The sequence below is a fragment of the Herpailurus yagouaroundi genome, unplaced genomic scaffold, assembly GCF_014898765.1.
Source record: "Herpailurus yagouaroundi ecotype Mexico unplaced genomic scaffold, PumYag 545, whole genome shotgun sequence".
Taxonomy (NCBI): domain Eukaryota; kingdom Metazoa; phylum Chordata; class Mammalia; order Carnivora; family Felidae; genus Herpailurus; species Herpailurus yagouaroundi.
In genome coordinates this window covers 108,347-122,458 of record NW_024412762.1, presented here as the reverse complement: position 1 = coordinate 122,458, position 14,112 = coordinate 108,347, and the positions used below count along the sequence as shown (strand labels likewise).

The window sequence follows — 14,112 nt, the reverse complement described above, 5'->3', positions numbered from 1 at the left end:
GGCGGCAGCGCCCGCCCCGCGCGCCAGACCCCACCCTCCGGCCGCGCCACCGCCCCTCCGCGCGGCCCCCGCCCCCACGCGGCCGCTAGCAAACTTGGGGGCGAACTTGGAGGAGGCCCGCGGAACTTTGAAAGAGGGAGGGTCCAGCGCGGGGGAGTGGGGGGGCGCCCAAGGAATCCCCTGTCCGCGAGCCTTTCCGCTCCCTCTCCAACCACCCACCAGAGAAGCTGCCCCTGCGCGTTCAATGCGCAGTCAGGCCCGGGGTGGGAAAGGGGGTGGGGATGAGGACGCAACTCACGGAAGCTCCCTCGGCCCCCAGGACCTCGGAACCGGCCGGGGAAGGGCGGCCCAAAGAGTGCCCGGGTCAAGGCCGCAAGCCGGCCTCTGCTCCCCGACGCAAAGACCTTGTAGAGCTGGGTTGTTCTGTCGGCTCCTTCTGCTCACTTCGTGCAAACCTTGCAGAGGACACCCGAACAGGATGCTTGAGGCCTATGGGTCAACTCGGTCTGGACTTGAGGCCTGGGCAACGGGTGTCTTCGTAGGTACGGACTGCACACGTACCCACACGGTAGCATGGCCCAAGAGTGGGCTCGGATAGAAGGTGGAGTTAAATGCAGGTGGGGGCAAAGGCAGAGGGAGGAGACGGGAGTATTCCAGGACTGAGACCCTGTAATCCTGTCCAGGGGTGAAAGGTGAGCCTGGTTGAAGAATTCTAGTTGAGAAGGCTGTTGGATCACCAGCGGAAAACTCCAAAAGATGGAGTCAAGGGTGGAGGCCTGGGGGTTCCTGCATCAGGAAGAATGGGGGTGACAGTATAGAACGGAGCAGGGGCAGTTGGGTGGAGGGGGTGAGTTGAGAGGAACAGGGCCTAGGGGGACAGGGAGGAAGAGGAAATCTGGGCCCAGGAAGCAGAGGGGTGGCAGTGCTCTGGGGCACAGACCCAATCCCAGGACCCATGGAACAGGAAAGGTAGACAGGCCTGGGGGTGGAACAAAAGGGGGCATCCTGGTCCCAGCAAAGATGAGCTTGTCTTTTGCAGACTTGGGAGTTGGTGGGAGGACCTGTGCAGGAGGGGGCACCTGTCTTCTCTTGAAGAGCAGGCTGAATACAGACTCCCTGAGGAGGGAGAGGCAGTGTCCTTCCTCACTTATGTGGAGGTGATCCGAGTAGAAGGTGGCCCAAAGGAGGGACTTGGAAACATGGCCATTGGAAGGCCCAAGACTGTGGGCATCACCAGGCTGGCTGGAAGGGAGACCTGTCCAGGGGAGGTCAGAGGAGGGTGAGATGGGAAGAGCAGGGTAGGGAGCTTCAGGGGTTGGGGCCCTTCCCTCAGCCTTGCTGGTGAAGGAGGGAAGCCAGAGGCAGGTGAGCTGGGGGGAAGGGGAAGGGGAAGGGGGAGGGGAAGTTGCACCCCTGAGATCACAAACACTTCTTGGAGACAAGTAAACAGGCTGGCCACTTGAGGGCAGCTCCGCCTGGGCACGGCCCTGACCTCAGCAGCACCCTCCCAGTGCTGGGGCCCTTCCCATGGAGGCCCCTGTAGCCTGCCAGCAACAGAGGCCAAAAGAGGCCCATGTGGCTGCAGGGTCTGCCCAGCAGCTTGTGGTAGCCCAGCTCCTGGCTTTAGAGGCACAGGCCCCAGGGCTTTGGGCACTCACCCCAGCTGGGCTGAGTTCATGTACAGATATCTCAAACTCCATCCTCTTCTTTCCCTTCCCTCAGAACTGCTTGCCACCTCCAAATTCCCACCTCTGGGAAGGGCACCAGCTGGATGATGCCCCCAATCCATGCCATCAGCAAGACTTCATGAATGTTTCAAATCTCTACCCACCCATCAGTGTATCACCCAGAATAGTCTTCCTAATCACATCTGACTGCCCCCCACTGCCTGCAGAACTGTCCCTAGCCTCATCTCACTCAAGACCCACAGTCCCCTACATGTGTCCCATCATGGCCACCTCCTAGTCGATGCCAAGTTCAGGTGTCAAGTGCAAGGCCCATGTCTGTCCCAGCCACCACATCCCTATCAGGAGATGGAGAAATGCGGGTGAGTGATCATCCCTATGGCTGGCCTGGTGCCCTGTGGAAGCTGTGGGTTCACAGGCACCCACAGACTAACAACCACATAAGACACACCATGGTGTCCAGAGCCTGGGCCTACCCGTTCCAGCCAGGATGGCTTCCCTGGGGTACTTGAGAGGGTGAGGATTTTGCAGAGAGGGATGAGCATTGAGCTGAGTGAAGGTATGAATGCTGGGCCTGAGAGCCTGCCAAGCTGGAGCGCCCAGGCTGCCTAGGTCCTGAGACAGGAGGCGGGGGGTGGGGGGAGGGCGGTGGTGGATAGCCATGAATGCCTCCACATGGGACAGTGGCGAGACTCCTTTCAGGGCTTGCGTCTACCCCATCCCATGCTCCACAGGGCCTCACAGATCCTCCTTTCCTCCCCTGAAGAGCAGAGGTCTCTTATAAAGCTGTGGCCGCACCTTGATGGCTCTGGGTAGGGGGATGGAACCAGCAAGCCCGGGGCACAGCAGAGGGGGGTAGGCATTTCTGGTTTCTCCTTCCCAGAAACTCTGGGGTCTGTAGGAACTGCCTCCCTGGCCTGCAAGGTAGTGGCAGAGACAGGAAATGCTGGGTTCCTACTGTGAGCCCCTCAAGGAGCAGGGGAGAGGACACTGAAGGATGTGGCCATCCTGTCCCATTAGAAGTGACCCATTAGGGTCAACACTAGGATTGCCACCCGAAGTGTAAGGGCATGAGATCATGTTGTGGTCAGGGATTGGGGGCATATTTGCACAGGGGTACCCGAGCCCCAAGAGACAGCTATGAAGATCATACATATGGTGTTGAGCAGCACAGCAATTCCCACTGGCCTCACCCCACACCCCAAAGTCTTTAGGGTACCTGGATCCTACCCTCTTCCTTCCATCAAGTAGCACACAATGCCTCTCTGCTCTCTTCCATCCACGACAGGGTGCCAGCTGCCTCAGGCTCTGGGCAAGGCACTGGGGTACAGAAAGAAGCCCCAGTTGTCCCCATGCTCTGCCCGGGAGACTTGGGAAGTCACAGATCACCAGCAGGGTGTTGCTGGCAGGGAGGCCTGCCGTTGGGAGTTTGCAAGTACAGAAACTACAGCAGGAGGGAAGGATGTTCAGGTAGAAGCTCAGCTGTGGAGAAGCCAGGTTGGTGCTGGAAGCTCAGCCCATTTGCTGGTGGCCCATAGAGGTTCCCATCCACTGTAGCAGCACGACCCTTGAGACGGTGTGCTAAGAACTCAGCTAGCTAGTGAACCTACAGGAAGTGCAGCTCTCCCCTTCCTATCCCGGCCACACTCAGATCCAGCAAGCTGGGGGAAGCCTATCGTGACTGGGCTTCCCTCCCCAGGCATGGGGCAGTTTTCTCAATGTCAGGCTGGGCTTTACTTGGGGCCAAGAGATTGCTAATCGAGGTGGACCCAGGTTCAGAGAAGAGCACCTCACCAGAGAAGGTGTTCCAGCAGGCCAAGCGACCACTTGTCAGCAGACCAGGGTAGGTTTCCAGGTTTCCCAGTAACAGCCTCACTAGCTGGGGGTGTACTGTGCTTCTCCCTCAGAGGGGGGCTCCTGGCTTCCCACTGCCACTCAGCAGCTCTGACCCTGGGAAGCCCAGTGGGGCAGGCTTGCACGGGCTATGAAAGGAGTGTGGCCATGGCCATAGAAAAACAATTCACACCTTTTGTAAGAGGATTTATTTCATTTGTCAACAACATAGGGTCAGAAAAGCCCAGCTGTAGGGGATCTTTTTTATTACTAGAACCAGTCTCGGGCAATTCTATGTATCTCTGTTCTCTCTCTAGGGAGCTTGTAATAGCTCAAACCCCCAGATGCCAGGCAGGCAACGGGCTCACTCCACCCCCTCCCTGCCCACGGAAGGGGGCGCAATATGACCGGGCCCCCTCATCCGTGAGGCCAGTTCCCAGGTCCCTTTGGAGAAGGGTGCCTTCTCAGCCCAGCAGGGACTAGAACCAGGGACTGGGGAGGCCAAGACAGCTGGTGACGCCACACCCTGTCCGAGCTGAGGAGGAGTGGGTCCAGTCAACTCCTCCAGAGAACCAGAGCCCTCTGTAAGCATTCCCCAACGTAGGGTAATTACAGCCACAGATCTGCAGAGCTCCCCAAATAACTGCTATGGGCCAGCAGGCAGGCTAGTGTGAAGGATAGGTGGCAGGAGCCAGCAAGCAGGCGGTGCCAGCAGGAAGGACCACTTGAGGACCTGCTGCCCTCAGAGCTCCTGCCACCTTCCCTCTGACACCAGGTGCCGGAGCCCTAGTCCTCACTCGAGTTGTCAAACTCCTCCCAGTCAGACACACTCATCACCTCGGAAGCAAAGTCCGGGTCGGCCTGGCTGCGGTCAGGGGTCCCACGAGGCGGCTCGAGGAGCAGGGAGCGGGGCAGGGTGAGCACACAGGCTGCCAGGCCCGAGATGGAGTTGTCCAGCTGCGGCCCCTCCTCCCAGCAGTCTTTCTCCACGTCGTAGATGTGCACATAGCCTGTGCGGCTGCCACGGTTGTGCGAGCGGCCACCCAGCACGTAGATCCTGGTGTCCAGCACAGCGATGCCAGGCTCACCGTGTCCAGCTGGGAGCGGGCAGACGGACGACCACTGCCCAGACGTGCAGCTGTAGCAGGCCACCTGCAAAGCCAAGGTCAGAGTAAAGCTGGACACCTGCTGGGACAGAGCTGCCAGCCCATCCTGGGCCAGCTGGGCAGGGCGGCACTCTCAGCCAGGCCCTGGATTCAGACCAAGGCTGAGGGATGCAGCCAGGCTATGTGTAAACCCGGCTCCCCTGGAGGAAGAGTTTGGGGCCAGCGTCAAAATGTCCTGTCCATGGACCAGGCTCTGCCCTGCCTCCGGGGCCCTCAGCCAGCCTGTGGCCCCAGGTGTGTGGGCATCTCCCCAGTGTTGGCACACTGGCATGCTGTTCTTCTCCAAGGTCTTGGGTTCTCTCCCCTCCATAAGACTGAAACTGACTGAGGACAAGGACCCCAAGTAACTGCCCCACAAAGTACCCAACACAGAGGCAAGTGCAGATAAAATGTGGAAATAGTTAACTTGCTAACTAGAGATGACCATCAACGTTCTCATGTCTCCAAAATTACCCCAAACAGTAAACAAATACATGGGAAAATGTTCAACCTATTAATAATCCAAAAAATGTAAAATAGGAGTTAAATTTGTCCCTGACAACAGGCAGCCACTGGGGGAAGAAAAATCACAAGATCCAGTGCTGGCAAATGTGTAATGAAGCCATACTACTGCGCATTTGACACTCCACGACAGCTATTTGGCAGTGTGTACTAAGAGCCACAAAAATCTTACTTTTTGACTTAATAATCACACTTGGTTCTCCAGCTGTGGTCGGCAGAAAAGTGACCCTCCAAAGATGCCCATGCCCTAAATCTCTAAAATCTGTGAGTGTTACTTTACATGGCAAAAGGGACTTTGCCAACGTGCTTAAGGGTTTGGATCTAGACATGGGGAGGTTATCCTGGATATTGTGGGTGGACCCACCTAATTGCACAAATCCTTGAAAGGAGAGGGGAGAAAGTCTAACAGGAGAGAAGTCAAAGGACAACCTGCCATTGCTGGCTGAAGATGAAGCGGTCCCACGCCAGGGAATGCAGAGGCCACCAGAAGCCAAGGACCTTTAGCCGACAGCCAGAAAAGAAACAGGGACCTCAGTTCTACAAACGCGGGTAACTGAATTCTGATAACCTGAGTGAGCAAGGAGCAGATTCTTCCCAAGGGCCTCTATAAAGGACAGACACCCTGATGACACCTGGATTTTAGCCCAGTGAGACCGCATCAGACTTAGGACCTACAAACTGTAAGAATACACTTGCTTATGTTGTTTTAAGTGATTAAGTTGGTGGTGATTTGTCATGGCAGCAGGGGTTCTTACCCCTGGCAGCATAGCCCAGGGGTTCTTACCACTCAAGACCTATTAAAACAGATTTGCTGAGGGGCACCTGAGTGGCTCAGTCAGTTAAGCATCTGACTTCGGCTCAGGTCATGATCTCACAGCTTGTGAGTTCGAGCCCTGCGTCGGGCTCTGTGCTAACGGCTCAGAGCCTGGAGCCTGCTTTGGATTCTGTGTCTCCCTGTCTTCCCCTCCCCGGCTTGCACTCTGTCTCTCTCCAATAAATAAATAAACAAACAAACAAACAAACATTAAAAATAAATAAGTAAATAAAAACAGATTTGCTGAGCCCTGCCCCCAGAGTTTCCAATTCAGTGGGTCGGGCATGGGCCCGGCGTGGGTCCTGAGAACCTACATTGCTAACAAGTTCCCAGGTGATTGGATGCTGGTAGTCTGGGACCACGCTTTGAGAAGAATGGCTCTCACCTAAGGAAATAATCCAAAATACCTGAAAAGTTCTACAAAGCAAATATTACTTATGTTACTTGAAATAGTTAAAACTTGAACCAATCCAAATGATGCATCAACGTGACAGAATTCTGCAGAGCCACTGAGGTAGAAGAGGTGGCTACGGAGATCAAGAATTAAACTGGAAAACAGCCATAACAAACTTTAGCCAGAAGCAGAATGGAATGCTCTTTACCTACAATTAGGTGGAAACTATGCACGGGTAGGACTAAAAAATAGTGGCACTGAGCTGGATTATGGGTGCTTTTCCTCACCCTTATCCATTATTCAAACATTTTGCAAGGTGGTTATATTAATTTTATAATTAATGTTTTTAATAATAAAAACAAATGAAAGTATCCTGTACGATACTATAATGGTGGATACATGTCATTCTTCCAAACCCATAGAATGTACACCACCAAGAGTGAGCCCTAATGTAAACTTTGGACTTGGGGTAACAACACGTCACCGTAGGTTCACTGACTGTAACAAAGGTCTCACTCTGGTGGGGGATGTTGACAGTGAGGAGACCATGTGTGTGGGGGTGGGGGTATATGGGAAATCTCTGTACCTTCTGCTCAATTTTGCCAAGAATCTAAAACTGCTATAAAAAATAAAGTCTAGGGGCGCCAGGGCGGCTCAGTCGTTAAGTGTCTGACTGGCTCAGGTCATGATCTCACAGTTCGTGGGTTCAAGCCCCGCGTCGGGCTCTGTGCTCACAGCTTAGAGCCTGGAGCCCGCTTTGAGTTCTGTGTCTCCCTCTCTCTCTGCCCCTCCCCTGCTCAAACTCTGTCTCTCTCTCAAAAATAAGTAAACATAAAAAAAAAAAAAAGTCTATTGGGCACCTGGGTGGTTTTAAGTGTCCGACTCTTGATCTCAGCTCAGGTATGATCTCACAGTTCATGAATTCGAGCCCTGAGTCTGGCTCTGCACTAATAGCACAGAGCCTGCTTGGGATTCTGTCTCTCCCTCTCACCACCCCTTCCCCACGTCCACTGTCTCTCTCAAAATACATAAACTTTAGTAAATAAAGTCTATTTAAAAAAAAGGCATACACATTACAATTAATTTTTCATCCATAACAATTAAAAGGGATAGGGGTGCCTGGGTGGCTTAGTTGGTTGGGCGGCCGACTTCGGCTCAGGTCATGATCTCGCGGTCCGTGAGTTCGAGCCCCGCGTTGGGCTCTGTGCTGACAGCTCAGAGCCTGGAGCCTGTTTCAGATTCTGTGTCTCCCTCTCTCTGACCCTCCCCCGTTCATGCTCTGTCTCTCTCTATCTCAAAAATAAATAAACGTTAAAAAAAAAAATTAAAAAATAAATAAATAAATAAAAGGGATGGGAATAATGTGTAGGTGGGCAGCCCAGCTCTGCTCACCTGATGCACGTCCCTCCTGTAGCCAGCATCATTGTTGCTGCCCCCGATCACGTACAGCTTGTCCAAGAGGGTGGCCATGCCGTGCCAGGCCCGCCGCACAGGTCCGTCCGCCAGGCTGTGCCAGGTGTTGCTGTCTGGGTCATAGCAGTGTGTCTCCTTTAGGTAGTCCTCCCCTCTGCGGCCGCAGGTAATGTACATCTTCCCCTCCAGCGAGGCACCCGCATGGGCATACACCTGCTCAGGGCCACCAAGAGAACCGGGACAGCGGGAAGGGGGCAAGAGGGCCATGAGGGAGGGCAACCAGGAGCCCTTGCCAAGGCCACTCATACCCCCAAAGCTGCCCCATGCCTCATGGCATCCCAACTTCCACCTCACGTTCTGCAAGCATATTCCCTGATACAGTCCAAGTCATCCACCCCAACCTTACTCCAACAGGAGACAGTCTGTGGACCCAGAGGTAACTCTGAGTTTCTACAAGGTGGAGAATGGAATCTCTCTCTCCCTTGCCCCTAAAGGAGATGTCTGCATGGGGGGCCCAAAGCAATCAAAGCACAGCTTTCAGAGCCAGACACAGGAGAATAGATAGCACTTCTGGGACTGCCTGACCCACGCTCAGTGCCCTCCACCTCCCCCCACAACCCCACACCCCCTCTCCCAATGGCCAGCCAATCCTCCAGGACTGCTGACCCCACTTTCAAAATCTGTTCACAAATAATATATAATGACATGATGAGGAAAAAAGTGAGATGCAAAATCAACACCAAGAATAATGCCATTTTAGTGACCCTTATGTGTGGAGGAGGAAAATACACCACCCTGCTTTTGATTTTGGTCTTCAGCCTTATGCATGCACCCTGGCAGAGGATCTCCTCCCTGCCCCGCCAGCTGGACTCCTCACACTGGTCCCTACCACATCCTCCTCTCTCCTATCCACTCACTCCACCCACCCTGAGCAAGGCCCTTCATGCTGGGCCCATGGGCCCCAAGGCAGAGCACTGTGTGTTTTAGGGGTAGAGGAGCCCCATGGGGTGTGGAAGCTCCAGAGTTGTGTTACAGAGCCAGTAACTAACATTCAGGTTGTGTGGGGACACAGTAAAGGGCTGGAGAGGTGGACAGGGTGGAGAACAGGGAAGAGAGCACTGGGCAGGACATATACCAAGGGTCTGAGTCTTCTCCCAACAACGGTAGGGGCTGGGAGGTTTTGGTGCTTTTTTAAATTAAACTTTTCATTTTGAAGTGTAGATTCACATGTAATTGTAAGAAATAATACAGACCATATGTACCCTTTACCCAGACTCCCCAGTAGTAAGAGCTAGTATAACTGTAGCACAATAAACACAACCAGGACACTTATGTTGACATAGTCAAGACACAGGACATTGCCACTTCCACTAGGATTTGCCAATTTGTAATCCTGTTACCGATTTGTAATCACACCTATGTCCCTCGCCCCGATTTCTGGTTGTTACCAATAAACTGATATAAATATTTGTGTACAAAATTTTCATTTCTCTGGGAAAAATACCCAAGATATTGGAAGTCAACTTTTTAAAGACACTGTGAAGTTCTTTCCCAGTGTAGCTGTGCCATTTTACATTCCCACCAGCAACGTATGAGAAACCTAGCTTCTCAGCATCCTTGCCAGCACTGGGTGTTTCCATTTTTTAGTCCTTTTTTTTTAGTTTCTCTGATAGGTGGTTTTCTCACTATGAATTTAATTTGAGCTTCCCTAATGGCTAATGATGTTGCAAATCTTCTCATGTGCTCGTTTGCCATCTGTACATCCCCTCTGTACTTTTGCTGAAGTCCATTTTATCAATTTTTCTTTTTACGGCTCATCCTTTGGGAAAGGTCAAGTCCAAGTCCTTGTTGCCTAGCCCTAGATCCCAAAGATTTTCTTCTACTTCTCTACTTTCCCCCAATAAATATAGCTCTATGTTTTACATATAAGCCCATAAGGCATTTGAGTTAATTTTCATATAAAGTATGAGACTTGGGCTGATGTTCACTTTCTTTGCCTATGGATGTCCAACTGTTCCAGCATAATTTGTTGAAAGATTATCTTTCCTCCATTCAATTGCTTCTGCATCTTTGTCAAAATTCAGATGGGCATTTTGTGTGGGTCTATTGTGGGTTCTCCATTCTGTTCCACTGATCTATGTGTCTATCCCTCTGCCAATATCATGGTTGTGACTACCATAACTATGCAGTTAAGTCTTGAAATCAGGCAGATTGATTCTTCCCACTTTATTCTTTTACACAATGGAGGTATTCTAGGTCCCATATATTGATATGGGAAGAACTGACATCTTTATTATTTGAGTCCTCCAATCCATGTACATGGTATGTCTCCCCACTCATTTACATCTTCTTTTATAACTTTCATTAGTATTTTATAATTTTCAGCATATCAATCCTGTAAGTGTTAAATATATACCTATGTATTTCATTTTTTGGAGCAATTGTAAATAGTATTATCTTCATAATTTCAGTGTCCACATGTTTGTTGCTAGTACACAAAAATGCAATTGATTTAAAAAAAATTTTTAATCTTTATTTATTTTTGAGAGACAGAGAGAGAGAGAGACAGAGGGAGCGAGCGAGCATGAGCAGGGGAGGGGCAGAGAGAGGGGGAGACACAGAATCTGAAGCAGGCTCCAGGCTCCGAGCTGTGAACACAGAGCCTGACACAGCGCTTGAACTCACGGACTGCGAGATCATGACCTGAGCCAAAGATGGATGCCTAACTGACTAAGCCACCCAGGCACTGTGCAATTGATTTTTTTATGCTTATATCTTATATACTTTTATCTTATATCTTGCAATTTTACTGATCTCACTTATTAGTGCTAGGATTTTTTTTTTTTTTGTATATTCCTTTAGGTTTTTGACAATTTATTGATTTGTAGGGTCAGTTTTCTTTCTTTCTTTTCAAGCTGCATGCATTTATTTTCTTTTCTTGCCATGTTTCCCTGGCTAGACCCTCCAGAACTATGATGAATAAGAGTGCTGAGAACAGACATCCTTGCCCTGCTCCCCAACTTAAGAAAAAAGCATTCAATTCAGTCTGTCACCATTAAACACACTACTAGCAGTAGGATTTTTGTAGATGTTCTTCAGCAAGTCGAAGAAAAGCATCTCTATTCTTTTTTTTTTTTTAATTTTTTTTTCAACGTTTATTTATTTTTGGGACAGAGAGAGACAGAGCATGAACGGGGGGAGGGGCAGAGAGAGAGGGAGACACAGAATCGGAAACAGGCTCCAGGCTCTGAGCCATCAGCCCAGAGCCCGACGCGGGGCTCGAACTCACGGACCGCGAGATCGTGACCTGGCTGAAGTCGGACGCTTAACCGACTGTGCCACCCAGGCGCCCCAAAAGCATCTCTATTCTAAGTTCCTGAGTTTAATCACGAATGGATGCAACATATTGTCAAATCCTTTTTCTGCTTTGACTGACATGATTTTTTAGCATGGTCAAGTATGCGCTGATTAAATTTCAAATACGGAACTAGCCTCCCATCTCTGTAATCAATTCCATTTTGTCATGTATTTATTGAAGGGGGTTAATTCTATTAGCTAACATTCAGTGAAGGATATTATATATATATATGAGAGATCTACATATGAGAGATTTGAGAGATTTGTCTTTTTTTGGTACCATCTTTGTCTGGTTTTGCTATCAATATTAACCCCATAACATAAATTGGGAAGTATTCCCTCCTTTTCCATTTTCTAGAAAAAAAAATTCATGCAGATTTGGTATTAGCTTTTCTTTCAATGTTTAGAATTCCTCAATACTACTAGGCCTGGACATTGCTTTCTGCGAAGTTTAATTTTCTTACCAGGTATAGGGCTATTCAAGTTACCTATTTACTTTTGAGTCAGTTGTGTTAGGTTGTATTTTGGGGGAATTAGTCCATTTCATCTGTAATCAAGTTTACATGTGTAGAGTTGTTCATAGTATCATCCCCCTTATCATCCTTTTGAAGTTTGCAGGGGTTGTAATTATGTCCCATTTTATTCTTGATATTTTAAATTGTGTCTTCTCTTTCTTCTTTCTCAAACTTACTAGAGGTTTGTCAATTTTGTTGATCTTGTTAATAAGATGCCAGTTGTTTGTTTTGTTGATTTTCTCTACGATTTTACTGCTTTTAACTTCTAATTTCTGCTCTTTGATATTTCTTTTCTTCTGCTTGGTTTGGCTTTATTTTGCTCCCCCCCCCATTTTTTTTTTTTAATTTTTTTTTTTAACGTTTATTATTTTTGGGACAGAGAGAGACAGAGCGTGAATGGGGGAGGGGCAGAGAGAGAGGGAGACACAGAATCGGAAACAGGCTCCAGGCTCTGAGCCATCAGCCCAGAGCCCAACGCGGGGCTCGAACTCACGGACCGCGAGATCGTGACCTGGCTGAAGTCGGACGCTTAACCGACTGCGCCACCCAGGCGCCCCTCCCCCCAAATTCTTAAGATAGGAGTTTGTATAAATGATTTGAGATTTACTTCTTCTCTAACATATGCTTTCAGTGCCATAAATTCCCCTCTCAGCACAGCTTTAGCTGGATGCCACAAATTTTGACATGCTGCTTTTCCATTTTCATTCACTTCAAGGTATTTTTATTATTTCCCTCTGACCCATGGATTATTTAGAAATGTGTTGTTCAGTTTCCAATGATTTGGAGATTTCTGTTGGTGATTGCTAGTTTGAGTCTATTTGAGTAGGAGAACACACTGTAGGATTTCAATTTTTATACATTCATTGAAGTTTGCTTCCCATCGGTGTTACCAGCTGTCAGCGTCTTTACTTACAAGTCTGAGATATATGAGGCAAAAAGAAAACCCAGGGAACACATTAGTGTGTGGTGTTGTCCTCAGTTCTTGAGATCCCTAGCTGAACTGCCTTCTTTCAACCATTCCGAGTCTTAAGTTTATGTATAATGCCAAGAGTTTTGAGTTGTACTTAGCACAGAGGAATCAAGAAGAATGTATCTACTCTATCTTCCTGGAAGTGTGAATTCTCTTGGAGGGGTTTTTTAAGTGAGTAGAGATCCCTGCAGAGATCCCCTTTTTCTCCTCCGGAACACAGGAAGGCAACACTCTGCCTGCTGCTGGGGCAGAGAGTTCGTGGTCTGTTGGGGGGATGTCAGCAACCAGTTCTTAATGATGCCATGTTGGTGGGACTCAGCATTATGAGGGTCCCTAAGAAACAGGTGAGAGGACATGACAAATGGATGGGGCTGTGTGACAGCTTTTTCCTCTCGGCCATTTGCTATGTCTGAATGTGGGTTCTGAGTTGGCAATGTGGACTGCATAGATGCCTTCTCTGGGACCTGTGGGCCCCCTTTGCTCACAGGAGAAAATCCCCTGTTCTCTGGCAGGCTTCTCGTCTACCTCCTTGGCTGCCCCTCCACAACCTTCTCTTCATCCCTGCTCCTCTGCGCTCATCACAGCTGTTCATGTGCACACCATCATGTCCTGACAAACCCTCCACATTTCTATTTCCCCTGAGCTCACTTTTAATGCCAAACTGACATTTCCAATTGCAATATTTATCATGTCCTAGATGAAACCTTTCCTTTTCTTTTTCGTTCCCAAACTCATTTGTCTTCTTGGTCAGCGGCCTGGTCATCAGCACAGGTGCTCAAACCTGGCACCTGGGCATCTTCCATGATCTATCCCCTTTCATTCTCTAACATCTGATCCATCAGCAAGTCTGGTCAGTTTACTTCCAAACTACACCTCGAACCTGCCCATCTCCCTCCTTCCCCATAGCCTCCACCCTAGCACAAGCCACAATGGCCCCTACCTGGACCACTTGATGGCTCAGGAGCTGCTCCCCTCTACCCTCATCTCTTCACAATCCCTCCTCATGCCAACCCTCTTTATTCAGAACTGGGAAGTCCCCCTCCTGGCCTGGGAGCTTCTTTTCCCTCTCCCAACAGCTGCTTCCTTTAGACCCTGGTCTAATCAACATCTTGCTTGGGCCTTCCCCAAACAGTCTTTTCGGGTTAGTCCTGCCAAAGACCCCTCTCTGAGCAATGCTGAGCTCAACTCTCTCAATTTCCTTCAACACACTTAGCACAATAGACAGTTACTTTAATGATTTGTTTAGAGGTTAAAAGCAGTCTCTCTTAACATGGGCTGTGAGCGCCATGACCTGTGTGTGTGCGCGCGTGCGAAATCCTTTCTCATTTTTTATCACCACTGGATCCCCAGAACACGGTATATGGTAGGTGCTTAATAAAAAGTAGCTGAAATGAACAAACAGTACGAAGGAAGGAAGGAAGGAAGGAAGGAAGGAAGGAAGGAAGGAAGGAAGGAAGGAAGGAA

The 14,112-nt window shown here is 49.7% G+C and overlaps 1 protein-coding gene across 2 annotated transcripts in view; it reads right to left on the bottom strand.

Moving 5' to 3' along the window:
* Positions 1-3,708: 3,708 nt before the first annotated feature.
* Positions 3,709-14,112, bottom strand: part of KLHL22 (kelch like family member 22) — a 41,112-nt gene continuing 30,708 nt past the window's right edge. For both annotated transcript variants that reach the window (XM_040465126.1, XM_040465127.1), the window contains exons 6-7: positions 7,786-8,019; positions 3,709-4,670 (exon numbers count right to left, since the gene is read on the bottom strand). In XM_040465126.1, the coding sequence (XP_040321060.1) occupies positions 4,305-4,670; positions 7,786-8,019 (600 nt within the window). In that variant the 3' untranslated portion in view covers positions 3,709-4,304. The remainder of the gene's footprint in view (positions 4,671-7,785; positions 8,020-14,112) is intronic.